Raw genomic sequence first — 12,770 nt, forward strand, 5'->3', positions numbered from 1 at the left:
AATACTTCCAATACTTCGGTTCTCAGCAAGCCACACACTGGCCCCCCAGTGCTGTCTCATCCTGGAGACTTCAGCACATTGGAACTCCTCCTCCTGCACAGCACGGGGATCTCACACACGGAGTGTCTCCTCGGTATCCATTCTCAGTGGTATGCAGGCGCTGTCCCGACCGACCACCCACAGACAGGCAGCCTGGCTGCTTGTGGGGATGGGAGAGGAGGTGAGCTCATAGAAAGCCTGTTCAGACAGACCACCAACGAAAGAACGCAGATTTATGGAAGCCAAAAACTTGCAACCTTTATTCACCCTTATATAAGGCTTAGCCCTGCTGCCGCTGAAATCAATGGATTTTTGGCCATTGATTTCAATGAGAGTGCAGATCTGTCCCAAAGTGCCAGCTCTCCCAGGACCTCAGCGCTCTGCCGCGTTCCCATGAGGGAGGTGTGATTGTCATCTCCATTTATAGATAGAGAAACTGAGGCACAGAATGGTTACATGACCGGCCTAAGAGCTAGGATTAAGTGTCAAGATTCTGGACCAGAGCCAGGGCCGGCTCTAGGCACCAGCAAACCAAGCATGTGCTTGGGGTGGCACATTTTCAAGAGCGGCATTGCAGCCATCTTTTTTGTTTTGTGTTTTTGCTTCAGGCAGCAAAATCTAGAGCCGGCCCTGGCAGCAGCAGCATGTCGCGCCCTTGGGCCACTGTAGTTTGCGCCGCGGGGGAGCAGCGCCGCACCTTGTGGCTGGGCTGAGCAGGCTCCGGGCGGGGGACACTCAGGCTGGGGGCCGCTCCTTGGGGCACAAGGAGCAGCCTGCAGGTGCTGCAGAGCGGCCGCGCCCCAGCGCTGCAGCCAGGGCTGGGTGAAGCGGCCTGAGCCACCCAGGGACTGCTGCAGGGCGGCCAGAAGCAGCAGCAGCAGGGCCATAGAGGGTGGGGCACTGCCGTAGGGGGCTCGCATCCCGCTCTCTGGGACTCCACTCCTTCTGGAGATAACCTGCCCTGCCTCCTCAGCCCCCTTCCAGGCAGTCCCCTGGCTCTGCCTCCCGGGTCCCGGCCGGTCCTGGAGGCGGGAGCCCTGGCTGGAGGGACCCTGGGCTGAGGCGTGGCCCAAGAATCCCGCTGCTTACCCCAACCCTGCCAGTGCCAGACCGGCTGGAGGCGAGCGGGGGAGCAGGCGGAGTCAGCACTGGTGTGGGGGAGCCCAGGGCTGGGGCGGCAGGGGATGCGGGTGGGGTGAGGAGGAGAGCCCAGGGCTAGGGTGGGAGGGGGTGTGGGTGGGGGAGGGCATTGGTTAGTGGGGGAGCGCAGGGCTGGAGTGAGGGGCAGCCAAAAATGTTTTTGCTTGGGGCGGCAAAAAAGCTAGAGCCGGCTCTGACCAGAGCACAGGAGTCCTGATTCCCTACACCCTTGTGCTAACCAGTAGGGCCTACTATCCTCAGGGCCCCTATTTTACCAGCAAAATTCATATCCCTTCTCCCCGTGGTAGCTGCTCACACTGGTAAGCCCCAGTCACTGAATGGATTTCGATGAAATGCAGGTTCCAGGTGGCACAACCCCTGGGCAGCAGGTCTGCATCTCTGCGGGGTGATGGGGGGGAGTCCTGAAGGATGTGGGTCTGCACCTTCCATTTCTCTTCACTGTACTATTGTCTCTTCTCTTTGGGCTACACTGCAAGCATAAAGCCAGAGCCCCATGGCAGCAGGGCTGCAGAGAAGCACTCCTGCACAGGAAGTTGACTTGGGTCTCATGCTTTTGGGAGCGGCAGTGGGCATCAGGCCAGAGCTACACCCATTCCCATGCTGAGTTGTGTGGAACATCCTCCTAGCTGGCCCACTCTTCTGTTGCCATCAGCCTCCAATAGTCCTTGCCCTCAGGAATGACTGTTGATTGCTGCTGTGCCTAACCACTGAGCAACAGAGCAAAGGTGTAGGGGGTGGAGATGGGGATTTATAGCCCTCACACCTCTGCTCACTGAGGGTGTGTGTGAAAGCAGTTTAGCCCACTGCACCATGGGAGGACAATGCAATTCTTCACTATGCAGCACCTGGCAGTGAAGCTGGGACTGGTTTTACACAGGAGAGTGTTTTTCTAGCCTGAGCTGTCCTGCCAGTCCGATTGCTGTCCCCATAGCCCAGTGATTCCCTCTACCACCTGTGGAATAGGCTCAGTAAAACTGCCACTACCACTAAGACAGGGAGAAACCAGAAGCCAAATCCAAACCTTCAGGCGAAACTCCCTTCTCGAGGGCATGTAGCATGACCAGCACCTCCTTTGGGTGCTGGAGAAGGTAGTGGCTGACCAGCCAGAAACCCTATATTAGGTTCCAATCTTTTGAAGTGCTGAGCCCCTTGGTTCTGGGCTCCAGCCAGAGGCCTCTTGCCGGAGACACTCAGCACCTCTCAGGATCAGGTCCCAGAGGGAGGATCACAAGTACAAAAATCCAACGGATTTGGACATGGAGGAAACACAGAAAATTATCTTTATTGCATTCCGTTTGAACATACAACACGTCGTTGTTCACGCCCTACTGCATTCATGGCAATCTCTGGTCCTGGGGAGCTGGGTGCAAACAGGCTAGATCCTGCACACATCCTGGCCGTTCACCAGCAGATGGATGGGCTGCACACCCCTCTTCTCCTCCTCATGGTGCATGGACAATTCCCTCTCGAACAGCGCTCTGTCCATCCGCCCTTTCAAGGAGTAATAGCGGAGAGCCACGCTGTGCCAGTCTACTGCCTCCTCAATGTGCAGTGGCCCTGCTGGCAGAGGGCTTCGAATGTGCCCACCTAAGGACAGAACAAGAGATGGCTAAGAGGGCAAGAGGAGAAAGTCACCCATCCATGCACCAAGGCTCCTCTTTTTGGAGTCCCCCTAACAGGCGGAGTTGGTTCAATGTAAGTGTCGGCCCTCATATCCCTCTCCTGGACGAAATCAGACCTGCTCAAGTGTTTGTGATTATATTGCCTCCTGGTGGCTGGAGGACTACAAAGAGTCTATCTCACAATACTGCGGTAAAAGTAATGGGACTTCCCATTTTGTTCAAGTGGTGGAGGTCTGCTTTTGGAGCAAAGATCTAGAGTTCAATCCTGGGGCTGTGCAGATTAGTTGGCAATGGTGGTGTCTGCATGTGTTTGTTTATGGACCCTCACAAACTCAGTGTCTTAAAATATATTGTCTGATATTATTTGGAGCTGCTGAGATTAGTGAGTTCTTAAACTCTTTGGTTCTCGTGATTAAGAAAAGACACTTATATAAATTATCAAATTACCCAGTGAAATATGTTACTCATGGTTAATTGTATGATGTGTTGTATTATATATTTGATATTAATTTTCTGTAATGATTGCATCTGATTTAATGGGATTGCTTACGGAAAAGATTCTGTCTTCAGATGTGCAATTGAAGCTCCTATTGAGGGAGCAGTGGTTTGGTAAATGGAGATAGAGCCTCTCCCCACTAGTTTATGAGTTCAACTCCAGTCTGTATCAAACTGAAAGCTGTCAGTGGCTATGCAAATTAAGTTGGTCTCAGTCCAGTCTGGTGAGGCGGAGGCAGCAACTCATAGGAAACAAATATGAATCAAGGATAAATGTGTCTGTGCTCTTCCTCTGAAACATGCTCTTGCTGCAATGCAGAATCCATCCCGTCCCACCTCTGTCTCTGTGATAGAGCAGAATGGCCCTGCAGCCAAGGTAGGAGGCACGCTGTCATACTGAACCCATTCCTGGTGAGTGTACAGTGAGAGAGGCAGAAGGCAGTGAGGGGAACACCCCATCCTCTACTCTTCTATCACTAAGGCAATGAAAGAGGAGGAGGCTTCCTTTCACCAAAGATGTGTCCCCTCCACGCCCCCAAAATTCATTCTGAATGTGCCATGCGATTCCATCGTGTTTATCCAGTTTGCCAATACTGTATCTGATTTCCTCTCTTCAAACTCACAGGGTCGGCCTAACCTACTGAACAGAAACCTCCCTTCCAGCTGCCTCCAACAGCACTGTAAGTTCCAAGCCAAGCTAGATAACAGGGGAGGGGGAGGAGGAACCTTTGTGGAGAGTTGCGTTAGTGAAACGTTGTGTTACATTGATGTACAGTTTGGCCTCTCCAGACAAAACATAAGCAGCACTGGCTGAAGCCCCCTCCCTCCCACTGCTTTGAAAACTGACTCCTAAGTGTCTGAACCAACAGCATTAAAGCAAAGACAGGCAGAGTAATGACTCCATCCTTAGTGCGCTCTGTTGTGCCTAGATATGGTAGCACATGCAGAAGTTCATTCTGCAGAGCACCTTTCAGCCACAATATTTCCCAAAATGGACAATACTCTTAGGAAGTGGAACAACAAAGGACAGCAAAGGGGGACAAAAAATTCAGATGTGTAGATCAGGGGGGAAGAGAGACTCTTCCAGCTACATGAACCAATACGGAGACTCAGTGTGATGGAGAGATATAGGAAGGCAATTGCAGGATACAGGAAGACAAGAGCCGCAGAGGAAAAGATTATTTGCATCAACGGTACTGACTCCGTACAGATATAACAGAAGTGAGATATAGGGCAACAGTCCAACCACACAGACTGAGGATCTCAGCAGTACAGAGAAAAAAAACAGGTACATTAAAGATCAACTGTTCAGCTTTCCTAGGGAAAGATTTAGAATCAAGGAGATGGAAACGACCCATTAGGGAGTCTAAATCATCCAGTGGAGGATTGTTCCCTGCATTTTGTATCCTCCAGCAATGGGGTCTTCTTTCCATTCCATTATCAAATAGCTCTCCTGATTAGGACTCCCCTTCCCCGATATTCATCCTATGTTTTCCTTTGCTCAGTGTCAGAGGTGCACCCTATTGGGGCACCCTATGTAATCAGGTCCCCTTCTAGCGGTCTATTGTGGATTTCCAACATATGGCTCAGCAAAGGGTCAGTACCTTCTGGTGATACTTGTGTCATCCTCTTGGCAGCAACCCTAATCCAACCCATGGATGTGTGAGCCAGCATATTGATGGATCGTGTGTCGGAAGTGCTGTCCAGGTCTTCCTCTTCATTTATCAGGTCTCTGCGTTCAGTGGAGCACAGCTTACCTTGGAGGAGCACAGAAGCTCAGATGAGTAGGATTGTGTACAAACATGATCTTAACCTCTACAATGAGGACTTATCTTCACTTTTCCCCATGCTTGTCTTATTATTCTGTTTTTGACACAATTGTGCTAGCTGGTACGTGAGATACATATAGTTTACACCAATAAACCCCCCCTCCCATCTTCACACAGGAAATCAGTGACAGACAACCCTTGAACATATCATAGTTTCAGGTAAGAGTCCCAAAGTTTGGATGTTCACTCAAGGCTTACATGAGTCTTCTGAGTGTGGACCTCTCCAAAGACTAGGGTCTCCAATGAGATTTCTGTACTGCTTGGTTTAGATGAGATTGGAAATATCTCAGCAATGGCAGGGCCTCAGGTCAATTTGGGCAGAGAGTTGTTCAAGTTATCTTGATAAATATTAATTATTGGATCCAGTTATTACTGATTGTTTTCAACTTATTTTTTCACTGTATGTCCCCAGCTGCAGTGTTGGAAGGAATTGCTCAGTGGTTTGAGCATTGGCCTGCTAAACCCAGAATTGTGAGTTCAATCCTTAAAGGGGCCATTTGGGGATTTAGTTGAGGTTGGTCACTGTTCGAACAGGGGATTGGACTAGATGACCTCCTGAAGTCCCTTCCAACCTAATAATCTATCATATTGGAAAGATTGCCAGTACTCAGGAGTGGAATGATTGGTTTACCCCTCTCCTTGACCCCAAAATAGAAAAACATTATTCATCTTTAAGTTTTGGCCTTTAAAAAGAGTCAGATAACATCTGAGGATTATCGTGATCATTGGACAACATTTTCACACCATGGCGCCTACAGTTCAGCTCATGAATATGCATTTAGACTCCTAAAGAAAAGCTTTTATTTGGGTGTCCAAATGTGGATTTTTAGGAGACCACCGTTAGGGACCCAAGTTTGTAAATTTCATAGAGCTTCTTGGGAAATGCCCCCTCAGAAAAAAAATTGTTTTGAATGAAATTTAAAGAAAAAACAATTTTTGTCAGTGTGTTGGGTTGGTTGGGTTTTTTTGTTTGTTAAAACCTCTCAATGCTTACACTTTTTCAAAAAATTAAAGTTTTCAGGCAGACAGGGAAAAATAGTTGGTTTCACCGAAAACTTTCCTCTGACTTGAAATTTTTTGGTTTTCAGTTACCAAATCCCTCGATTTTTTTTCAAGTTTCGGGATTTTGGCTTTTCATTAAAAACACTGATTTTTTTTATCAAAAAATTTTTTTTTGCTTTGAGCAGGGAATTGGACTAGATGACCTCCTGAGGTCTTTTCCAACCCTAATAGTCTATGATTCTATGATTTATCATGGAAATTTCCAGTTTGACAAAAAAGCCAGTTTTAATTAAAAAGTAAAAATATTGTCCAACATCTTTCCCAATTTAGCAAGCCCTGTGCTAAGCCCCTGAGGTAAGAGCTGACAAATGCATAGTAAATAACACATTCACTGATTTTAGCCTCCTTTTCCATTTGCATGTTGTCCACTAGAGGCTTACAATTTTCTTGAATTTAATCATTATTGGATATTATTTTTCAATTAGTTTTGGTGCATAATTCTTGGCCTGTAGCAGTTTGATATCTGGTTAGTTTAGATAGGGCACACAGCAATGCTTCTGATCTCTGGCAGGATGAGTGTAACACATAGCATTGTGGTTGCAAAATTCACTCTCCAAAAATACTTTCTCATATTCACTTAACATTTGTTGTTCACACCAACTTTCCCGCCATGAATACACTCTCTGGGTACACTCATTCAATTTAAACATAGTGAGCGAGTGAACACAGAGAAGTTAGATTTTCATCTGAGCAGAATATTTTTTTCAGATGTTTGCTCCTCTCTGTAGGACACTGTTCCTCTGCCAGCCCTGAGGTACTACGTGTTGAGCCACATTTCTGAAACCAGACAACTGGGAAAAACATGGAAGGGAATGCAATCCATAATTCGCTGGAAAATCACAACTTCAAATGCCAAGAGGGTCTGAAATGACTGAGAACGGGGCCAATGCCAGGAAACGGCCCTGACACAGACCTATTTATAGTAGGTCTGCCTAGGGTGAAATCTAGTCCACTGACTTCACTTCTCAGGATCAGGCCCACAGTCTCCTGGGATTACATTTCTCATAGAAGCACAGAAATTGGAGATGGGGAAGATTTATTAGCTCATCTTGTCCACATATCCCTGCAGGAGCAGTGCAGGATTGTCTCTTAACAGTTCAGTTTCAAGTGCCTGGGCCAGTTTAGATTTTAATGTCTCAAGTAATAGAACTTCTTACTGCAAAACAATTCCACAGCCTACATGTTCTTTTTCTAAGGCTTTTTTGTTTGTATTTACTATTGATGTTAGTTTCTTAGTTCTGCCCTATAGTGGCATCATGAGGAAAAAAGGGGAAGAGTCCAACGTAGCCTTAGAAATCGGTTTAATATGTTCTATGGGACTATTAAGCATTAATCCTAATTGTATGGTTATTCCATGTGTCACTACAGGGTGGAGTTAATGTCTGAGTGCCTTAACTGTGCATTGGCGTCCCTTAACATGACTGGATTTCTTTTAAATTTAAGCTTAACTGAATTTTCTGGATTGGTAATGCTTGGTTTTGGGATAATTACAACATCCCTGTAATTACCCTTAAATTACTAACGTGCTCGACCTTAACTCCAATTGGATATCCTTTTTATCTGGGATCACAGTTCTATATCCTGTATCCAGAGCTTCTTGGGAAATAAAATAGTATTATGTTGATTAGCTACTTGGTTAAATGATGCATGCTTGGTTCTGGTTCGGGGACAAGGGGGAGTTGCAGCTGTTCATGTGACATTCATGTAGGAAAAGGCTATGTATATGAAAAACCCACCACTGCTATGTATATGAAAAACCCACCAGTGCAAAAAATTACACTATGTTTCCTGAAACATTCCCAATGTAATGAATGTCAGTGAAATAAAAATGTATAACCCACCAACCCTTTATTTTAAAATAAATGAAAACTGATCTCTCTAGAGATGTAATACAGCAGCCTCAGGTCATGTGAGGGCACTTATACCCCATTCTCTTGTGAGTCTGTGAGAAGGAATGGAGCAGTGTCTCTTTAAGAGGACATACATCAGAAAACTCTTAGGCTCTAGGTTTCATCCTCCTTTCCTGGAAAGTAACAGTTTCCATTAGACTTGGAGATATTCTTGCTGCACTTACCCTACCACCCATCTAGCCACACTGATGTCCAGGGCAGGGGTGTCATTTCCGAAAAAAACTGGTGGTGGAGTGCAAAGTTGTGTCAGCATATAGAACATAATATGTGATAATATGAGTTGGTGGAGTGGAGCAGATAGACTTGTGAATTTGGGAGGAGAGGAAAACCAAGATCTGAGGGACTAACTGCCCACCTTGCCACCTAGCAAATGATACGCCTGGACCAGGAGTTGCCTGGGTCTAACAGAGAGCCATCTGTCTTCATTGGCAAGATATTTTTGTTGGAGGCGATCATTGCCTATGTACCCAAAACCTCTATATTGCACAGTACTAACCCACATTTAGGTGTAGATGAGTGGAAATTGCTTTGATGCGTTGCTTGGAATGTAGTTCAACGGTATAAAATTACGATGCACTGTGGTAACATGCATAATATTGTGAGCTGGATCAGAAATATCAAGGTTCTGTGGCCTCCAGACTAGATGTCCACTGTTGGGTCACCTGGAGGGTATTTGGTCTGTAATAAACTGGTTGGAAATTTTCTGATGGAATCTTTTTCTGTTGGAAAATATCGATTCATTGAAAGTGAAACATTTCACAGTAAACATGTCAATTTTGATGCAGTTTAGTTTTGGGGAAGAGAAAAGAAATTATTTGGATTTAGGTTAAAACATTCCATTTTACACTGCTTAATGGAATGTTTGCAGTTTTTGTTTTGAAATGACTTTTCATTTAGAAATTTATTCTATAGTATAAAAAGTGTCAAAATTGGAATGAAACGCTTTGATTCACCTGAAATGAATTTTTTTTCCATAATTTTGTTTTCCATAAAATTTTGAATTACGCCTCTCCCCCGATATAACACTGTCCTCGGGAGCCAAAAAATCTTACTGTGTTATAGGTGAAACTGTGTTACATCGAACTTGCTTTGATCCACCAGAGTGCGCAGCCCTGCCACCCTGGAGCGCTGCTTTACCACGTTATATCTGAATTCATGTTATAACGGGTCGTGTTACATCGGGGTAGAGGTGTATTTTGTTTTTGTTCCATTTTGGAATGGAACTTTTTTCAGACTCACAGAATTTCTCATATATTGAAAAACTCAGTTCCAACCCAACTCTAGTTTGCAATGTAAGCAACAGAGAGAACCATGGGCTCATGTTCTACTTTCTGCCTCAAAGGAGTTGCTTGACTGTAAGTGAGGACAGAATGAAGCCATGAGTGTGGTGCCTGACACAGCACATACTGCCCCTTGGTGAGGACCTTAAATAAATCCAGGCACTGCCATCTGACATGCTCCCACTTTCCAAGGTCTTCCTCAAAACTCTTACAGCTGCCAACATTCAACCATTCTATTCATTTCAATAGGCTTCGGGAACATGCCTAGGACTGCAAAGTAAAAATGTTCTGTGACACAAATCTACATATAAATTAGCAGTTGTACCTTTGTGTTTGCAAAGTATTTTGATATAATAGAGAAGATTTGTGAAGAGGTTAAAGGGGGAAGGTGTTCCAGACTTCCTAGTCATGTCCCTGATGAGTATGGCCCTGCCAAACTTCCACTCCGTGTCAGACTGGGCCTGTATCCTCTGGTAGGTGTCACTCATCATGGCGATCAGCAGGTTGATCAGCACAATCAAGGTCACGATCAGGTAGACCCCAAACACAAAGCGGATGATGACAAAAGTGAACTGGGGAGTTCTGGTGAGTGAGGGCAGGGACTCGGGGTCAACGAGGCCAAACAAGGAGAAGAATAATGTGACCATAATGACAATGGGGTCCTGGATAGTGGTGCTCACAGTTGCGTTCCCACCGGCAGCTGAGAGATTGGTCTTTGGTTCAGGGTAGACTGGCTGGTAGACAGATGACAGCTGCATGGTGAAGGCTATGTGAAACAAGCCCAGGATGACTGCGAACCTGGTGAGATCCTTCATGAGGTTCCTGATTATGACGGCCCACGGGCCAAAGAGGTGGTGGAAGGTGAGGAACTCCAGGAACTGCACAAAGGAGAGTGTCATGGCCACCCCTAGGAAGATGTTCCTGGCAAACAGGCAGTGCAAGCGATCAGTGCCGGTGAACATCAAGGCCAGCAAATGGCAAAGGAAAGCAATGGCAGAAAAGCCCAAGACGAACACTCTGATCCAAGCCAGGCCAGCCCTTTCTCCAGAAAAGGTGAGCTCGGTGACCAGTGTCCCCAGCAGCCAAGCTAAGAGCAACCACTCATTCCAGTATGGCACCATGTGACCTTCATAGATGGGGCTAATAGGGGGATACACTATGGTTAGGATGAACAGGATGAGCAGGAAGATATGAGATGCCAAGTGGCTCATGAATTTCATGATAGGAATTTTATTGAACCTATGTTTCAGGGGTAGGGAGAAAACCAGCCACATGGGGGGGCACGCTAGGAAGCAGATGAATAAAAGGGCGATCTTCCATGGGGCCCACTTCAGGCTGCCATACCAGACTTCTGTCAGATATTTTTGCACTGCTGGATGTGCTACTACATCCTTCTGTTCACATTCAATTAGCGAGTCCAGCATGGTAGTGCCTCTATGATCCACTGCGCGGAGAAGGTAGCCAGCACTTCTACCTCCAGAGGCCAGCGTCAAGAGCTCAGTGGCCATGCTCTCCGTGTACTTGGCAGCAGTCAGCAAGTCTTTGGCGCGTTCCTTCTCCTTCAGCGCAGCCATGTTGAAGGCCCGGGAAAGCTTGACAGCTGTGTCCAGGGGAGCAGAAGAGTGAAGGACAAATTCCTCAGTCGCCTGGTTGTTGTTCAGCTTCCCACAGACCATAAGGTCAAAGATAAACTGGAAAAACAAACACCCTAGTTAATAACAGAAAAAGGAAGGAGAGTCTAGTGCTTAAGGCATTGGCTGGAACTCAGGAGATCAGGGTTCAATCACCACTTCTGCTACAAGCTCACTGTACAACGTTGGTCAAATCATTGAATCTCTTTGGTGTCTCAAGCCTTCTTCTGTAAAATGGGTATAACAATACTGTCTTTCCTCCCACTCTTTGTCTTGTCTATTTACAATGTAAGCTCTTCGGTGCAGGGACCATCTTTTCCTATATGTATGTACAGCACCTAGCACGAGGAACCTCTAGGTGCTACTGTAATACAAGTAACAACAACAATGCACAATGCTTTACAAACATTGACTGACCCACAACACATCTCTAGGTAGGGCAGTATCATCACCACCGCTTTACATATGGTGAAACTGAGGCAGAGATCAGATGACTTCCTAAGTTCACAAAAGGATTCATCATCCAAGCTAGGATTAGAACTCCAAATTCTGTGCTCAGAGGCCACATCTAATATCTGGAATTAGTAAATAGCAATGTGGGAAAAAACAATCCAATTTGAGAGGAATATTTCCAAAATGCCAGGAACATTCACATATCTTCACCGGGGCTGAAGAAGGCTCATCATATAAATGCTGGAGATGTAGAACTAATGTTCAGTGATGTTTTTTTCAGCTTCTAGAAACAGAGGAGAGGTGTCTCTGACCAGATGAACCCCCTGGTCAAGCTGGTTCTAGTATACTTGGGTGAATAATAGGTTTTTAGGTTAATTGGCAATTTTGACAAAGTTAAAAAACAAATTGTTTCAGGTCAGACCAAAAAAGACAACTTTTGCAGATTCAGCAGTCCATAACATTTTCATTTTGGGTTGAACAAAATGTTTCATTCCAACAAAATCAAAATGTTCCATTTCAATTTTGACCGTTTTTTTTTAAAACACTTTTGAATTTTTAAAAATAAAATGGAAGGAAATTTTGAAACAAAAAGTCATTTCCAACTGAAAAATTGAAATGTATCATTTTGAACATGAAACATTTTGATTTTTTCAGAATCCCACAACCCCAAAACCAAACAATTAGGTGAAACAGACACCAATTCATGAAACAGTTCGGTATTGCTAAATCTGCATTTTTCACCAAAAAAAAATGTTTTGGCTGAAAATTTTTGCCTAGCTCTAGTCTTCAGCAACATATGGCTCTGAGCTTCGGGAACCCCATCACCATTTCTACCATTGATGTGACCAATGACTATAAACATCTAAATTATTGGGATCCAAGTCATGCTATTGCACCATAAGGACACAGTGTAGATGCTGACGATTTTGCAAACAAGAGTAGGACACATAAGTCTTGGCTCAGGGCTTGCCCACGTCACCTCCCCAGAGCTCAGGGTCTCCCCTACCTTCCTGTCCTCAATCAGTTTCAAGGTGGTGGTGTTCTTTTTCAGCAGGAAGCTCACTACTTCTTGGTGGTTCTCAGCAGCTGCATACTGGATAGGTATCCTCCCCTCTTTGGACTCGAGAGTGGGTGTGGCACCGCTTTCCACTAGCAGCCGGACATTAGCCAGGAAACCCGATTTGGCAGCAAAGTGCAATGGGCCCCAGCCTTGCTGCGGAATTAAAGGATGTACAGTGAAAATGCAGCATTCATTGACCACAGGCGTCAGGCAGTCACGTAGTAGGGA

The 12,770-nt window shown here is 45.7% G+C and overlaps 1 protein-coding gene across 4 annotated transcripts in view; it reads right to left on the reverse strand.

Annotated features, from left to right (window-relative positions):
- Positions 1-2,540: 2,540 nt before the first annotated feature.
- Positions 2,541-12,770, reverse strand: part of LOC127045073 (serine/threonine-protein phosphatase 6 regulatory ankyrin repeat subunit B-like) — a 90,336-nt gene continuing 80,106 nt past the window's right edge. For all 4 annotated transcript variants that reach the window (XM_050940502.1, XM_050940504.1, XM_050940503.1 and 1 more), the window contains 4 exons: positions 12,489-12,695; positions 9,724-11,089; positions 4,922-5,074; positions 2,541-2,787 (listed from right to left, as the gene is read on the reverse strand). In XM_050940502.1, coding sequence (XP_050796459.1) covers positions 2,576-2,787; positions 4,922-5,074; positions 9,724-11,089; positions 12,489-12,695 — 1,938 coding nt within the window. In that variant the 3' untranslated portion in view covers positions 2,541-2,575. The remainder of the gene's footprint in view (positions 2,788-4,921; positions 5,075-9,723; positions 11,090-12,488; positions 12,696-12,770) is intronic.

Source organism: Gopherus flavomarginatus, chromosome 2 (genome assembly GCF_025201925.1).
Source record: "Gopherus flavomarginatus isolate rGopFla2 chromosome 2, rGopFla2.mat.asm, whole genome shotgun sequence".
Classification (NCBI taxonomy): Eukaryota; Metazoa; Chordata; order Testudines; family Testudinidae; genus Gopherus; species Gopherus flavomarginatus.